Genomic DNA, 15843 nt, shown 5'->3' with positions numbered 1-15843 from the left:
AACTCAAAAATACTCAAATATAATATAAATCTAAACCCCAAAATATTTAAGGAGAGAATAAAGCCACCCCCCAGACATAGCAAGCAGTGGTAGTGTCCAATCAGGCCACCTCTCCTATAAAGCTGCTCCTGCTCCGAGCACCAACCCTTTAAGCCAGCAGACTTCCTGGATCTCTCCTGGGTGTGGCATCCAACACTGGTAAGCTCAGAAACAAGAATTATAACAAAATGAAAATCCAAAACTAACTAATGGTGTGTGTTCCAAAAGATGCTTCTGTATAGTCAACTAAAATAAAGTATGTGAAATAAACTAAGTGTCCTGTAAGTTTATTTGTAACCAAATAAATATTTACTACAAACTGTCTAATGTGTATGAATATATATAAACTAATCTTAAAGAACACAACAAAGTCAGTGCATGAGGTTACCGCTCTTCATCTGGTTGTGAGGCCACGGCTGTGGCCATCACAGGCAGAAATCTTTGAAGGCAGGAAAGTTCAGGAGAGTGTCTGATAGTAGAGTAATGTCTTAGAAAGTCTATTTGTATTTAATCATATATATTTCCACAATGTCAACACTCTGCTCAATGTCATAAGCAGCTATACAATCTTATAATTCCTAAGCATTAATTATGGGGAAAGGAGAAGATATTCTTACCACTCTTAAAGATCAACACTGTGTACTCTTGTTACAGTTGAACAACACAATTCATTCTTATCATGGCAGATGGTTGAACAGGACAATACACATCCTGACAGCTAAACAATTGTTAATAGTTAAATAGTAAATTAGTTGAAACACAACATCACGTTAAATAATACACAATAACACTGACAGTAAATATAGATAAATAAACAAAGAAATCATCAAGTTCAGAGCAGCTCCTAGTTACACCAAGACCTGTGATAATTTGCTCTCAACATAACTTCTACTGATAAACAGGACAATAGTAAAAATACCAAAAAGAGGAGAGAAACACTAGCTAAAAGTTTGACAAAGACTATTTAACTGAACAAGAAAAACAAATATCTTTGTAATACAAAGAAATGAGTTGGGTCCCTTGGGATGTTATCCCTCTTTTGTCCTTCGGAGGGCACTGTGGCTCCATGATGAGAATGTGGCATTAAATCTAATTAGTTTTGTAATTCATATCTCATTCAATTCTTGGTCTAGAAGCGTGAGAAATGATATGACAAGAAAGAGTGACATTCTGTACAATATTATTTAAACAGTTTTCATATTTGCAATTTGGTGACTATAGATTTTGAAACGGTAGAATGGAAGAACCTGGGAGTATCTTCTTCAAAGCGCCAGGCCTGTAGACTTTGTGACCATTTCTGCCAGCCTAATCAGTTTGACACTCTAATGCAAGGAGAGAACAAAAGGACTCTTTCTTTTCATTTGGGTTTGTGTGTGTCTAGGTCCATTTTGGAGGCATCAGTTTATGGTGGTTGTGTCAACCCAGAGGCTGATAAACCTTTAGTTCATAGGAAGGTTAGGAGAGTGTTAAACGGACACTTTAATAGTTGTAAAGTAAAGTCAGTTACTTTATGTCCACAGAAGGTTCGGTTGCACTGAGTAGAACAAAATTCATTTAGCAGACCTCGTTACAACCCCAACTACTTTGGATTTGGGTTTGGAGGGCCTTCAGTCAGACAGGGATCTTGGTGTGAAAGACTCCCCTCGTTGCCACGTTGCCATCTTTTCATGCGTTTCCCCATTATTCTCCTTCGATTTCAATTTTACCTAGTGTTATTATCCTGTTAACGCATTAATTACATTTACATTTATTCATTTAGCTGATGCTTTTTCCAAAGCAACTTACAATTGCTATACATGTCAGAGGTCGCACGCCTCCGGAGCAATGAGGGGTTAAGTGTCTTGCTCAGGGAAACAATGGTGGATGGGCCACAGTGGGGGCTTGAACCCAGGTCTCTCACACCTAAGGCATGTGTCTTATCCATTGCGCCAGATTTATATGTTAACCTGTGGCTCAGAAAGTGCCTGTTATGATCAAGCTAGATAAAAGGTAATTCCCTGGCAGTGGCAAATAGCTTTGTTTTGATTTGATTACATTAATGTTTAAGTTGAGATTTACAAGAAATATTTTATTGCCACTGTGTAAAGGGAATACTGCTGGTAAAAAGCATCTTATTTGTTTAAAGAGTTTGCAAACCACATGTTATTGCACTTTTGTGAAAAAAAAATCCAAATATGTATTCAAATCTGCAAGCGTACTGCAATTTGCAAATCTGTAAATGCCTACAGAGATCTGCAAATGTGTAGACACATTTATAAATTCACATAGATATTAATGGCTAAAAATTCTAAATATTTAGCTCCAAGAGCTGGAAATACAGACAACTCTGGCAGACCTAAAAGTATTTACATGCGACTTTTGCTATACTTTTGCCATTGCAGAGATCAGCAGCATGTGGCGATATGAAAATGTGTGTGGAGATTTGTATGTGTGCTTCACTATCTATACAGCCTACATACCACCAGTCAGCAGCAGCACCCAGTGATGTACTGTATATACTGTATATTTACATAAACAAAGGGCCTTCCACACGATTCCTCTGCATTTAGAAAAAACGCTAAATCACCTACAACAGCTGGACCAGTGCGGGGCCATGACCAGATGTAATCCCTGATTGCAGTCATGATGATATAAGTGCCCCTACCAGGCAATCAGACATAAGTAGTTATCTTGCCTCCAAACTATCTTAAGTCACCTTGACGAGCGAGCGTAGACTCTGTGAGAGAGCAAGTGTTGCACTTGCAGTTGCAAACGCTTAGGCAGGGTCAAGTTCGAGCTTGTCACAGCCCCATTCTCATGCCACATTTGTGCAGGCAGAGCATAAATGCTCCCTCGCAAGGATGGTTTTCTGCTCACTGATAGTATTCTTTGGGCACGCAGAGCAGAATGTGGAGCACACATATGGTAACAGTCACACACCTCTGGATCCAGACAGAAGGAATGTGGGGCTGGTGCTGTGATTATGCAAAAGTCCACAGCTGGGCACTGTTGGGGTGAACGTACGTATTGTGTGAAGTGGCATAAATGTTCAAACATTTCCCGGCTCAAGGGGGAGCATGTGGGGAAGCTCATATCTGTGAACCCTTCCCCCTTTATGATAGGGACGTAGGCGGAGTGGGAGGCCTCAGCAGCCGGACCCTCCTGATAGCGTATGATTGGGGGGGAGCTGGCTGGCTAAGGGCGAGAACCTCAGCCATCTCATCCTGAGCTGTTACTGAGCTGGCAGGACGAGCAGGTGCTTGTGTGTTGCAGCCCTCTGTACGATGGGCAGGAGCTTCTTAAGGAGGCTGTGAATAGATTACAGAGAGGTGGTGGTGAAAAGGGAAATCCTGAAGTACCCCCAGAAGTAACCTCTTGCTCTGGAGTTGCTGAATTCGGGACCAGCGTCTTCCATGGGCAGGAGCTGGGCAAGAGGAGAGCTGTACGAGTGCCCGTGAATGGAAGGAGCAGAATTGTCTGACTCCTGCTCTTCAGGTAGCAGGAACTCCAACGCTTCATCCAACGAGTGGGTGGGCTGCAACACCTCCTCGTCCTGCACAGCCCAGTTTTCCGCTTGCCGCTGCTTCTCCTTTGGGGAGTCGAGAGCTCATTATAGACAGCTTGCAAGCCTCACACCGGGGATGGAGATCTCCGGGCAGGATGCAGCCCGTGCGAAAGAGACTGCACACCTGCATGGTGTCGCCGTCATCATGCCCCACTCTGATGGTTTTTCAGGAAAAGTTTTCTTCCGTTCTTTGGTTGGTCTTTAGTTGCTCTTTAGTTGAGTAGTGAAGAAAAATGGTAAGCCCACTACCAGGTCTCACGACTACTTTTACACAGGATGACACCGTAGTTGTGGCCCAACCCCGCTGGTGGGCGTATTCAAAGCTATTCAGTGCTGCGCATGCGCACAAGGGATAAACCCACTAGTGATAGCCTTAGGCCCCATTCACACAACTGCCTTTTTGTTTTATTACGATGACCTTTTGCTACGTTTTCACTTCCCGTCCAGACTAAAATGGCGAAAACAAAGACCTAAAACAGAGAAGGTTGAAAATGCTGCCGACCCCGTTTTCATTTTAAAACTCCTAAGAGCGTTTTAGTGCGGACAGGAAAAAATGGTGGACTTTAGAAACGATGACGCAGACACTCACATTTGGCTCTCTGATTGGGTCTCATAAGTCATGCAAAGCAGAAACACAATGCTACTGACAGAGTTTTTGACTTGGTATTTTTATAAAAATATTTTGTACTGTGCAAAGAACACTTATAGCCTACACTTACATGTTGCCGTATTTACTTTGCGATGACTCCCAGTCTGTTTTCCGCCGCCACAGTCGCTTTTAACTCCTGTGTTGTATTCAGTAACAGTCCCAGCTCATTATCGGTCCATGCAAAATAAAATCTGGTGTGGTTCTTCATCTGTAGTGCTTTATTCTTTCGCCAAATCTTCTGTGACTGCAGAATAGACTATCTGCTTCATGTTTACACCGGCACACGCATGCCCTGTGAACTTGAACGGCCACTAGATGTGCGTTTTAATATAGATGGAGATCAACTCTGAAATGCTGGAGTGCATGGAGATTGTATTTGCATTAAACAAAAACAGAGTAGTGTCGATGGGGCCTTAGAGGGCAAACCCTATACGAAATGGAACAGGCAACATTTGTCTGTTAATGGTGACAGATTGACAATTTACAGTAGTAAACAATATGGGATAAAAAAAATTTGAGGTAGTTTAAGCTTCACTTTTTTGTTCTTGTAAAGATAAAGAATTTTTATTTAGAATTAAAAAATACATCTACTGTTCATTAACAACTCAATGAACTGTACACATTTAATATTTAACAAGCACATCTGGGGTTTCAATAAAGAGTATAGCCTTATTTCATTGCAGTACCAGTTCTTGCTTTAATTGAATGTAATTTTTTACCAGCACATTAGCTTTGGGCCACATGTTAAATAAACAATTAAATTAAGAAAACAACATTGTCAGTATATTATAGCAGTGCTATGCTTGTGAAATTGCACGTGTTATTCCACACCAATATGCAGAAGATTTCCTGGCACAAAGGCAACAGACTGTGATTTTATTATAGGACTTAAATGTAGTGTTCTGTTAATAGTTTTCTAATAACTATAGCAACTTCTGGTTTGTTCAGACCACATCCTGGTTAAGCCCACCCATTCAGAGTATGGATAACTTGTTAACCAAATCATGAAAAACCTAAAAACTAGTCACTACTTCAGTGTAGATTAAAATAGTAACTCATCATTACCCTACACAGTCACTGATTCAGTCTCTGTTACCAAACAAAGCAGCACTAGACTTTACACTAAGCCAGCTACAATTAGCAGCAAGAGGCAACAAAAATGCCATGTTACAGTTTCAGTCACCATATTGTTTCAGGGAAATTTACATTTAGAAAATGTCAAACGTGACTTCCTAGGACTTCTCATTATTGAAACTAGAAAATTAACATGACCATGCAAAGATCGGTTTGTTTGATACCACACAATTTTCTCTCTGGTTTCAAAACTGACTATGTTTGTTCCATCAGCTTGTACAATATTTTCCCAGGGAATTTAAGTTTGTTATACAAAACAGTTTCGGTTTATGTACTGATTTTTTACAACAACTGGGAGACCTTTTGAATTAGTTGTAAAATAAATTGTATGTGTTGAATCATATATTGATGAAGGACTCAGTTGAACCAGTGCTGTTTGAGTTTGCGGCTTCAGACACACGGTAGATATCTGAAAGAAAAATAAATTGTATCAGACTGCTAATTCCAATAAACAGAAAAGCTACTAACCAAAACAACAGCTTACTTCTTCTTCTGTGAAATCGACTCATCCAGTTTAGTCCACTGAGAGAACGCTATAGTAGAAACAAATGAATATGTTTAAAATGAAGTGATTGCAGGCAAAAATTGTTATTTAATGTAATCATTTCTGTACAGGAAGGTCACATTAATGAACAAAAAAAAAGTCCATGCAATAGTTTTAGGATGTTAAAAATCACTTACTTTTGTTGGATTAGAGTCTGTGCTTGATGTAAGTAATTTCCTTGAGAGGATAGAAAGGATCTACAGGCACAATCAAGTTCATGTCAAAAACAATAGTATTTAACTACTGCAATTTGGGAAATATTTAGCAAGACATTTTAAGAAATAGACTTTTTTTCGCTTTCTTGCCAAGAGTTAAAATTTGAAGATTGATACCACTCTATATACCACTTATGTAGAACACTAATCCCGGACTTCCAGATGGAACGTCTGAGCCGCGTTCCGGCTGTGCTGCGATTTTGCTCTATCCTCAGGACTTCCACTGCAAGCATTTCAGAAGCGTTTCAGGAGCAGAGTACGTTGTTTGCTCGTCGTTAAATTGTTTTGTGCTTCTACTAGGCCTGTTAAGAGCAGCTAAGTTTAGATTGTGTTGATTTGGTAATTAGTGCTTGATAGTTGTGCTTCTACAATGGTTAATTAGGCTACATAGTTAAATGGTGTATTTTTTGTATTAACTGTGTTTATTGATGATTTACAATCGGGAGTCTGCACAGGGTGTTCTACTTTGAAAATTGACCAGATTCTCTATGCCTTTCTGTGCCTGACCTTCTACCCGATTCAGTCTCTTCTGTGCAGCTTGATGCAGCTTCCGTCAAAAATAGGAACCACAAGCATTGTCTAGAATGGCCACAATACTGCTGCCACCGTGCCATGTGGAAGTTGCAGGTAAGTCATTATGGAGTATTTTTACATTTTGGTATTGTTATCTTTACTACAACTACTAGGATTTGAATTCTTCCTCCACTACTGTCAGTCATATTAATCTTCTCATTTAACTCTCAGCAAAGAAGCAGTAAATTTCCCAAAATGTAAAATATTTTTTGACATACCTTTGAATCAAATAGTGTCCCAAATACTAAAATGAAGACTCCCTGAGGAAAGACAGATGTACATTTCTTTATCATTGAAAAGAAAAACGTAAAATGTTTTATTACACAAAAACATTGCCTTCAAAGCATTATAGTACAACCTTGTATGCAAATGGATGGATGAAATTACCTGTAGTGAATTGAAGAATGCAAAGGCAATGTGAATTCCTTTATTTGTTGACGATACCATGGTTCCCACTCCCAAAGACCAGGTCAGTCCAAATAAAGGAGTCAAAATCACCAGACACCTTGTAATGACCACCAGCGTGTGCTTTTCTTCTCTATGGGCTGCATCCCCCCCACCTCTTCTCAGCATTTTGAACAAGACCACGATTACAATAAAAATATTAATGAAAACTATGGTCAAGGCAGGTATTACCAAGCCCAGCAGGGCTTTTGTCTCAGTCCAGTTGAGCCAACAAGCATCCGATCTTTTGATGTATCCTTTTCCTGGTGCTGTAACAGCGATCGTAATAACGGCTATAATTAGAGGACACCCGTAGCCTAAACTGAAGCCAATGGCCAACATGGTTGACTTAGACATGTGGGAGAAGACCATGACTGTCCGATAAAGGAGCAGAAGGCCTGACGCAAGCATCCAAAAGAACAGAGCAAGATAGAAAAAGTGCGTAAAAAATGTTGCTGTGCTGCATGGCCCAACTGGGTTTTCAAGGGTGTTCTTGGCAATAGAGGCATCAATGATGAAACAGATGTCAGCGATCAACAGAGACAGGGCAGTGTTAACGATGGAAACATGGCGCATGAAAGCAGTGCTATTTCTCGTAATGGTTTTCCAAACATATCCTTCAATTATGAGACATATAACTAGGCTTGCCAGAGATATCCCTACTCCAATGTAAGTGATTATATCCAAGGCATCTTTCAGTTCTGGAGGGACGTCCGTTGCCATCAGAATTGAGAAGGAGGTGGAATGGTTGCAACTGCAGGTTACGATGTTGTTTATGTCAGAAACAAACTTACACCCTTTATCATCCCAAGCACCCAGATTATCATAGAGCGTGAAGTTCCAGAAGACGCACTGAGGGTTTAGTGACAGGGATTTGTTTAGCTTGCCATAGCTCAGAGTGACTTTCGGAATTGTTGCATTAATTTGGACTAGCACCACAGCAGCATTGATGGTATTACTGATGACAGTTTCATTGCTGGTGGTGTTGAAGAGGCTGGTGTCAAAGCTGGAGTTCCGTGCTGGCATAACATTACTGAGGTTGGTGAAGGTGATGGTGGTGATAAAGACGTTGTTAATGTTGGTGTTTGGGATATCTATGACAATGCTGGAGCTCAGATCTGCCCTGAAGGAGTTGTTAAACGCGGTTCTGTTGAGCCGGATCTGTTCAGTCTTAATGGCAAACTCCCCGACCAACCCATCAGACAGAGCCTCCAGTGAACCCATTAATACTGAGCTTGCATTGCTGGTTTTATTTGAATTAAGAACTACCCAGGACTCTGCTGTATCATTACCAATGATGAAATCAACAGTTTTAAGTATATCCTGCAAATGAAGAGACATTTGATTGTGAGAGTACAGCCTCATGAGAAAGTCAGAAAGTACATTTGTTGACACAACACATACATCCTTTACTAGGAGGCTACAGTAGAGAAGATTTAACCTACCTGCATGACAGATTCATTGACAACAGTGGAAACATTTGCTATGTTGTTTAAGATGTCAACAATAGCTGATATGGTTGCAGATGACTCTGCAACATTTTTGTCCTGGACAGTTTTATATAGATTTTCCACAAATTCAGGAACTTCCTTCTGAGTCAAATCCTGAAAGAATGAAGCACGCACACAAAACACAAACCGTATTGACACTATATTTTATGCATTTGAGATTGCAAACTATTCATGGCAAATGCAGAGATTTCTACAGGGCCACCAGAAACACTTGCCCAGTCCTTCAATGTTGGGTATATCCCATTACAGAGTCCAATACCATATTTACTTTAATGTTGATTACATGTATCAAACACATTGACGTAACAGCTGTAGCTACTAAATCTGACATTCTTTCACAAGCTTCTTCATGCAAATACTGAAGGTTCTGATTCAAAACTCTGAAGATGATACACTGAAACTATTCATATGATATGAATAAAAGTTTAACTGGGAGATCACTTTGTTTCACTGTTGGAATTTTTTGAACTACAAAAACACTAGTCCACTTGTGATAGTAGCTGTGTTACAGAGAGGAGGTTTTTCCCGCACACATGATATGTGGCTGTGTATAGACAACAGACAAAAATATTGGCTTCTCATCAAATTACTAAATTATTTACCATTAATCAGTGACAGCTGACATGACATGCCACCTGTGACATTTGTCACTCTAACAATGAGAAGCTGCAACAGTACCTGGATATTTAATAAACTGCTTTTTGCTAACAGGAAAAAGAGAGGAGATATAACGGATTTGGTGGCATCAGAGCTCAGCTGTATATTTAGTTCGAACTCAATTGTTCACACTCACACACTTAAATTTCACAATTTTGGTGACATAGCATTACTGATTTGGTGTGAATACAGTAAGTAATATTTGTCTGTATGGTATACTGTATGTTTCAACATTTTCTGATGGGGTTGATTTGTTATACCCAGATCACCTACCTTTGAAAAAATTAATAATTCCTTGATATTTGTTATGATGCAGGTGTCCTCCCAAAGTTTCCACTTTCCTGTTTCCTGACAGACTGCAGACTTGCGCCCCTCTTGACCTTTATCACATCCTATGCTTGATATGTCACGTGCTCGTCCAGTCCCATACACAGTATCATTACATGTCACATCTTGAGAGTGAAATAGTCAGTGTTAAAGAAATATAAAGTAAAAATAGCAAAGGAACAATACATTTCAAGTGTTGCTCTTACCTTCTCTGAAAATGGTCATTGCTGTTGTCATTTCATAACCCTGTGGATTGTCTACCTTACATGTGAAATGTATTTCTGTTGGCTTTGATCCGGTGCAGCTTTCTAGCTTGTAATCATGGATGATGCAGTGATTTTCTCCTGCATCACTAGGATCTGCGAACAGCATTATTTAGATAAACTATTAATGGCTGTGTCCAACTTCTCAACAGATAGAGGAGTTTTCAGTGTCAGTTCATACTTACTAAATTGTAAAACAGTTGTATTTTGAAACCACTTCACTTTATAGGAGGACTGCACGCAACACTGAAGTTTTTGTATCTTTCCCTCTTCGCATTTAACATTAACTTTACTCTGTAGCCTCAGAATGGGAGCTTGTTTGATTTCATTTACTGTTAAAACTCCTTCTTGAAGGAATTCCATTGCTTTGCTCCTCAGAGTACATTTGTAACGTCCTGTGAATAAGATAAATAAGTGTTAATGATTGCATTGGTATACTGTAAAATGAAGAACAATGGATAATTGTAAACATATCAGTATTTCCCCATAGCTGTGACTCAACATTCTGATACTGATACATTGACAATATTTGTACATGACTGTTGGTGCTTTCAGTACATTTAATGTAAGTTGCAGTAGCAATAATGGTCTTCTATTTGTTATATGGATATAATGATGAAAAAGGCAGAATGTCACCTTCAAAAGTCAATTCAGAGAATTGTCACTTTAAACAGGAAAAGACAAAGTTCATGTTTTTTCACAATATTCTGGAAATTAACTCATTTCACAGTATCATGGAATGTAGAACCCAGCTTTATGGTTTACACTTGAGTAACTACTGTATTATCCAAATTGTTTAATGATTTCTTGGTTCCTGATTTGTTATTAGTCAACTAGCTGTGACTTACCAATATCTGGAAGGATGGTGTTTTTAATTGTAAGCATAGACGTCATGTTAGAAAGAGTTATTTTAATCCTTTCATTGTCGTTAATTTCCAATTCTTTAAATTTCCACTCAAAACCCAAAATTTGTCCCACATTAATGTTTTCAGGAGGGGGCCCACACGTCAGCGTCATGGGGCTGCCAGTATAAGTGAGTTTTGGAAAGGTGATTGGAGTTGAACCTTTGAAGAAAGTTAGAGATCGGTTAAGAATTCAATGAAGTTAAAACAAAAAGTAATAAACTTCTAGCTTTTTTGAACTTACTGTTGTAAAATGCAGTAACTGAGCCAATGACAGGGGCAATAGGCCGCATTGCTTCTATGAGATTTGAATTTGCTTTAGCCACTTCATCCGGATTAACTTGTGATGTCTGAACAACAAAGTCTATAATTATGCTTCCTTCTCTGTAAGAACAAACAAAAGCCAGAGATGTGAAGTAAAATGTGTAGGTATTTCTACCTTCAAATGTTTTTAATGCCAGAATTATCATACCTGAATCCCGTCACAACAACATCGATAAACCCTGTTATTCCTTTATACTGCTCCTTTAACTGTGGGAGAGACATGGTTAAGGATGTTAGCATAAGAATACGAAGAACTTAAAATACAAGTTTGAATTGTATGGTCTTAACAGTGTACTTACGACTGAATTAATCCTTGATTTAAGCTCCTTGTATGTAGAACTTTCTGTATTATTTAATTCTGCTGTGTATTCCTTGTTTAATTTGATTGACATTTCCACTTTGAATCCTGTTTATTTAAAAAAAATGAAAAACATGAGCAAAGCTATACATTATCAAGTGATGCACATTAATTACCCAAACTGTGGCAACCAGCCACAGTTTCATAATGAACTGAAAATATTTTTACACTTCTCATAATAAGATGAATAGGGAGCCGCCCCGGGGTCAGCTGATTAAAAAAAAGGGTCAGCTGATTAAAAAAAAGGCATGGGTAAATTTGTACTCTCATTTGGAAATCTCATACTTAGGCACTGCATATTATTTCCCCAGCGCCTTCGCCAAATGAAGGGGGAAAAAAAACTATGCTCAGAGTTCCATACCATATTTTGCTGTCATTAAGGTTGCACTAACATCTCTGTCCTCTCTGTCTGCTTGACCGAAGACAGGGCTCAGCTACTACACACACACACACACACACACCTCCACACACACACCAGACAGCAGAGCAGAAATCGGCCGCGGTGGAGACATTGAACCAGGTGAAGTGAAGGTAACGTTATAAAAAATAGAAAAGCGATCAAACATTTGCTTTGTCCACACTACACTTGTTACAGTGTTCATACAGACATTACAAAATGAAATTCAAAGACTTTCAGGTGCTTTTTTAAGCACTATTTCTTTCCTTTTGAAGGCCTAAATATAAGGTTTTATTAAAGAACAGTGCAGAGTGAGGGTAACAGATGACGTAACACCTACTGAAACGCCTCCACAACTGCCAGAATCAACCAGATGAGATTTGCAAAGAGCCACCCTTGGTCTATCTGAATTTAATTCCAACAAGTAACATGTTCACTTTCTCAGGTTTTTAGCCCTTGTGCATGGCAGCTTCAGTCAGGATTTTTGTGTTTTTATTGCTCTTTAGGCATGAAAAACAAAACTTGAACTCAATTGTTTAAATCACATTTTTCAAATAGCTGAAAACTCGGGTGGACAACATGTGTTTGAGTTTTCAACTGAAGAAATATGTATTTAACAAACTAATGAATTCAGTTATATATTGTGTGAAAACTACATTTTCATGCTGTTAAACTAATGTGCACATATTTTATATAACATATTCTAATACTGTTCAATGCTAAAACCTCGCTCCTGACTCCTGGGCCTCTATCCTCTCTCCTTCTACTCCTTGATCCTGTCTACTCCCTGCCTCTTGCTCCTTACTTTTGACTCCTCAGCCCCTCCCTACCTCCCCGCGTTGAACAGTATATTTGTCCAATTAACATTTTCTACAAAAATATATAATAATATTGTCTATGGCAATGAAAATTGGCAAAGCACCCAGAGCTCAAAGCCACAAGACATTGTACACAGATGTACTTTGTTTGCATTTTCTGTTTCGGTAGCTTGGACCAGTGGTTTCCAGGGCCAAACCTTATCGGAGGGGTCCTCAAATCTGTTCGCTACCAAATCAAGACAAAGCCCTTCCTCTGAAAAACCAGTACATTCTTGATCTTGGGTATCTGAGGTATAACATGGCAATATTAATTCCTACAAATATCTTTGTGTATTTCATTCATCAGATCGTTGGGAAATAGATGCATAAAGAAATCTATTGGTTCTGTTCCCTCAACATTCACTTTCCACACTAAAAAAGCAGGTAAGTCTTCCTCAAACTGGTTGTCTTTGGTTTTCCAGACCTGTTTGTTTTTTATTGTGCTTTAGCTCTGTCAGATGATGCACCCTCAGCTCCTTCAGCATCCTCAGCATCCTTAGCTCCACTATCACTCCTGCTAGCATTTGGTAATCCCTCTATTTCTGGCAGCCATTCATCATCACTTGACTCTGATGGAATTTGCTCCACTATCCTGAAGGCCTTTCTATCATGCGCAGCACTTGAGCTCTACAAAATATAAGACGCTAAGTGTTACTCAAGTAATGGAAGTAATCTGCACAAAATCTTGTTTGTATATTTTTAAAAATAAGATCAATTAATTGATACACCTTTCAAAAAGTTACTGCAGATTAAGTATTTTTAATAATAACAAAGTTGCAGTAATAGTGAATTGTGGTAGCCAGCGATGCATGATATCCAAAATTAATTAAATTTAAAAAATTAAATTTTGACAGAATGTGAATTGAGCATAATTAGCTCTTTGTATTTGTGAAGAAGCCAAAACGTTTATCAAGCTTGCATGATAAAAGGGAATTCTTTGAGGCTGCACTTGTAAATTAAGCTATTTAAAAGAAGTAAGCATACTTATTTTTTTCATAAATAAGTGAAGAGTAACTGAGATTCCATTGCTTCTTCCTTGACTCAATGCAGCAATCCTTTGTGGTAAAAATAACATCAAGTTTGAGTTTGAAAATGTATAATAAGTTATAATTTGGATAAAGGAATAAAGGAAAGGGTGCGCTGGATTTATAACGCAAAACAAAGTGTTATTGTGAAATAGCATGTGTCACAATAATTGTTTTATTTCGATGAACAAAATTTAAATTGTGATCCAAATAAAATTAATTGTACAGCCCTAGTGGTGTGTGTCTGATTAAAGGTAAACTATGATCCATTCTGTAAGATATCATTTGGATGGATCATAGGGCGATCCATAGGGCCTCCTTACCCCATTTTGTCAATGAAACAATACCTGTAACAGTTGTAGAAGTAGGTGGTGTTGTAACTGCACCTGTAGTAGTAGTAGTTGCACTGGCTGTTGAAAGGGTACTCGGAGGATTTGTGCTGGCACTGGTCTCGGTGGGAACAGTGTTAGTAGCCTTGGTACTGGTAGTTGTTGTGAAGGCTGTGGTTGGAGCTGGGGAAGGGGAAACATCTGATGTTGTGGAGCCAACTGTTAAATGTTACTATAATTAATAAATCTTTATAAAATAAGTGAACATGCTGTCCTCACAAATTATGTAGATGCATCTCTTCTATTTTCCAGCCCCAAATTACATTTATGATTTTGAACTTCCCAGACATCATGCTCATGGACTGCCAGAAGAAATCAATGGACTCTGAAGTTATACATTGGGTAAAGTTATAATTAAGGCTTTTTAATTAATGTTTCACTTTCTAGTGCCTGAAAGTCACAATTCTTTCTGTCCTCGTCTATGCCTATACCGAAGAGCAACTTAAATTCCGTTGCTTCGTCCTTGACCCAATGCAACAATCCTCTGTAGTACAATTAGCATCATGTTTGAGTTTGAAATTGTATAGAAATATTAGCCACCAAATGGCACAATGCCAACAGTGGTGTTCATCTGATAAAAGGTGAATGTAATCCATAATGTAAGATATCATTTGGATGGATCATAGGGCAATCCAAAGTGCCTCCTTACCCCATTTTGTCAATGAAACAATACCTGTAACAGTTGTATTAGTAGGTGGTGTTGTAACTGCAGGTGTAGTTGTAGTTGCACTGGCTGTTGAAAGGGTACTCGTAGCATTTGTGGTGGCACTGGTCTCGGTGGGAACAGGGGTAGTACCCTCGGTACTGGTAGTCGTTGTCAAGGCTGTGGTTGGAGCTAGGGAAGGGGAAACATCTGATGTATTAGAGCCAATTGTGGTATTTTGGCTGGTTACACTAGTAGCTGAAAAGGTAACAGTTTAAATGTTACTATAATTAATAAATCTTTATAAAATAAGTGAACATGCTGTCCTCACAAATTATGTAGATGCATCTCTTCTCCTTTCCTGCCCCAAATTACATTAATGATTTTGAACTTCACTGTTGCGGTGGCAGCCCGGCTGACGGTGAGTGCCCTGTGCTCTTTTGTTTCTTTTTCCTTCGTCTCGCATTTCTGTTTTCTGCCCCGTGTCTCCTCCCCTCTCCCTCTGTGTGTCCTCTCTCCCTCTCCGCCCCGGAGCCCGGCTGACGATCCGCACCTGTGTCTCGTCAACCTCCACCTCCGCCCGCCACACCTGCCAGCCATCAGCCTCATCTTCAACAGTATTTCTACCCCGGTTCTCCACTCCATCTCCGCTTGATCGTCGTCACTCCAGTCATGGTGCCACTTCTGCGTTCTAAGCCCTCTGATACCTTGTTCTCTGACCTGTTGTCTCCCGAAACTAACCCTGTCTTTTCTCTCTCCCCGCCAGGTCCACTCACCTCCGCCATCCACTCAGTCAGCTGGGCTTGCCTACCTGCCTTCTCCCCTCGCCTCCGCGGCGTTCCCCCGGCTTCCCTCCACGCTCCTCGCCCCTCTTGCCTCAGCCTCCTGCCCCCTCTCGGTCGCCTCACTTGAGCCTTGCCAGCCCCGCCAGCTCCTCGGCCCTCCGCACCCACCGGCGTCCAACTTATGCCTTTTCACCTCTCGTCTCTCCTCTCCCTTTTTTCCCCTCAATAAACCTCTTTTGCAAACTGACAAGCATTGCGTTTGG

The 15843-nt window shown here is 39.7% G+C and overlaps 1 protein-coding gene across 1 annotated transcript in view; it reads right to left on the bottom strand.

Moving 5' to 3' along the window:
- Positions 1-4904: 4904 nt before the first annotated feature.
- Positions 4905-15843, bottom strand: part of LOC123978194 (adhesion G protein-coupled receptor F5-like) — a 27993-nt gene continuing 17054 nt past the window's right edge. The window contains exons 14-28 of the mRNA XM_046061360.1: positions 14826-14987; positions 14150-14311; positions 11426-11532; positions 11275-11333; positions 11047-11186; positions 10749-10964; positions 10086-10295; positions 9844-9996; positions 9584-9762; positions 8588-8746; positions 7086-8465; positions 6917-6958; positions 6048-6107; positions 5851-5899; positions 4905-5775 (exon numbers count right to left, since the gene is read on the bottom strand). Of these exons, the coding sequence (XP_045917316.1) occupies positions 5705-5775; positions 5851-5899; positions 6048-6107; positions 6917-6958; positions 7086-8465; positions 8588-8746; positions 9584-9762; positions 9844-9996; positions 10086-10295; positions 10749-10964; positions 11047-11186; positions 11275-11333; positions 11426-11532; positions 14150-14311; positions 14826-14987 (3149 nt within the window). The 3' untranslated portion in view covers positions 4905-5704. The remainder of the gene's footprint in view (positions 5776-5850; positions 5900-6047; positions 6108-6916; positions 6959-7085; positions 8466-8587; positions 8747-9583; positions 9763-9843; positions 9997-10085; positions 10296-10748; positions 10965-11046; positions 11187-11274; positions 11334-11425; positions 11533-14149; positions 14312-14825; positions 14988-15843) is intronic.

This window comes from Micropterus dolomieu, linkage group LG10 (assembly GCF_021292245.1).
Source record: "Micropterus dolomieu isolate WLL.071019.BEF.003 ecotype Adirondacks linkage group LG10, ASM2129224v1, whole genome shotgun sequence".
Lineage (NCBI taxonomy): Eukaryota > Metazoa > Chordata > Actinopteri > Centrarchiformes > Centrarchidae > Micropterus > Micropterus dolomieu.
Note: the sequence above shows the minus strand (reverse complement) of the source record. Positions and strands in the feature narration are given on the sequence as shown.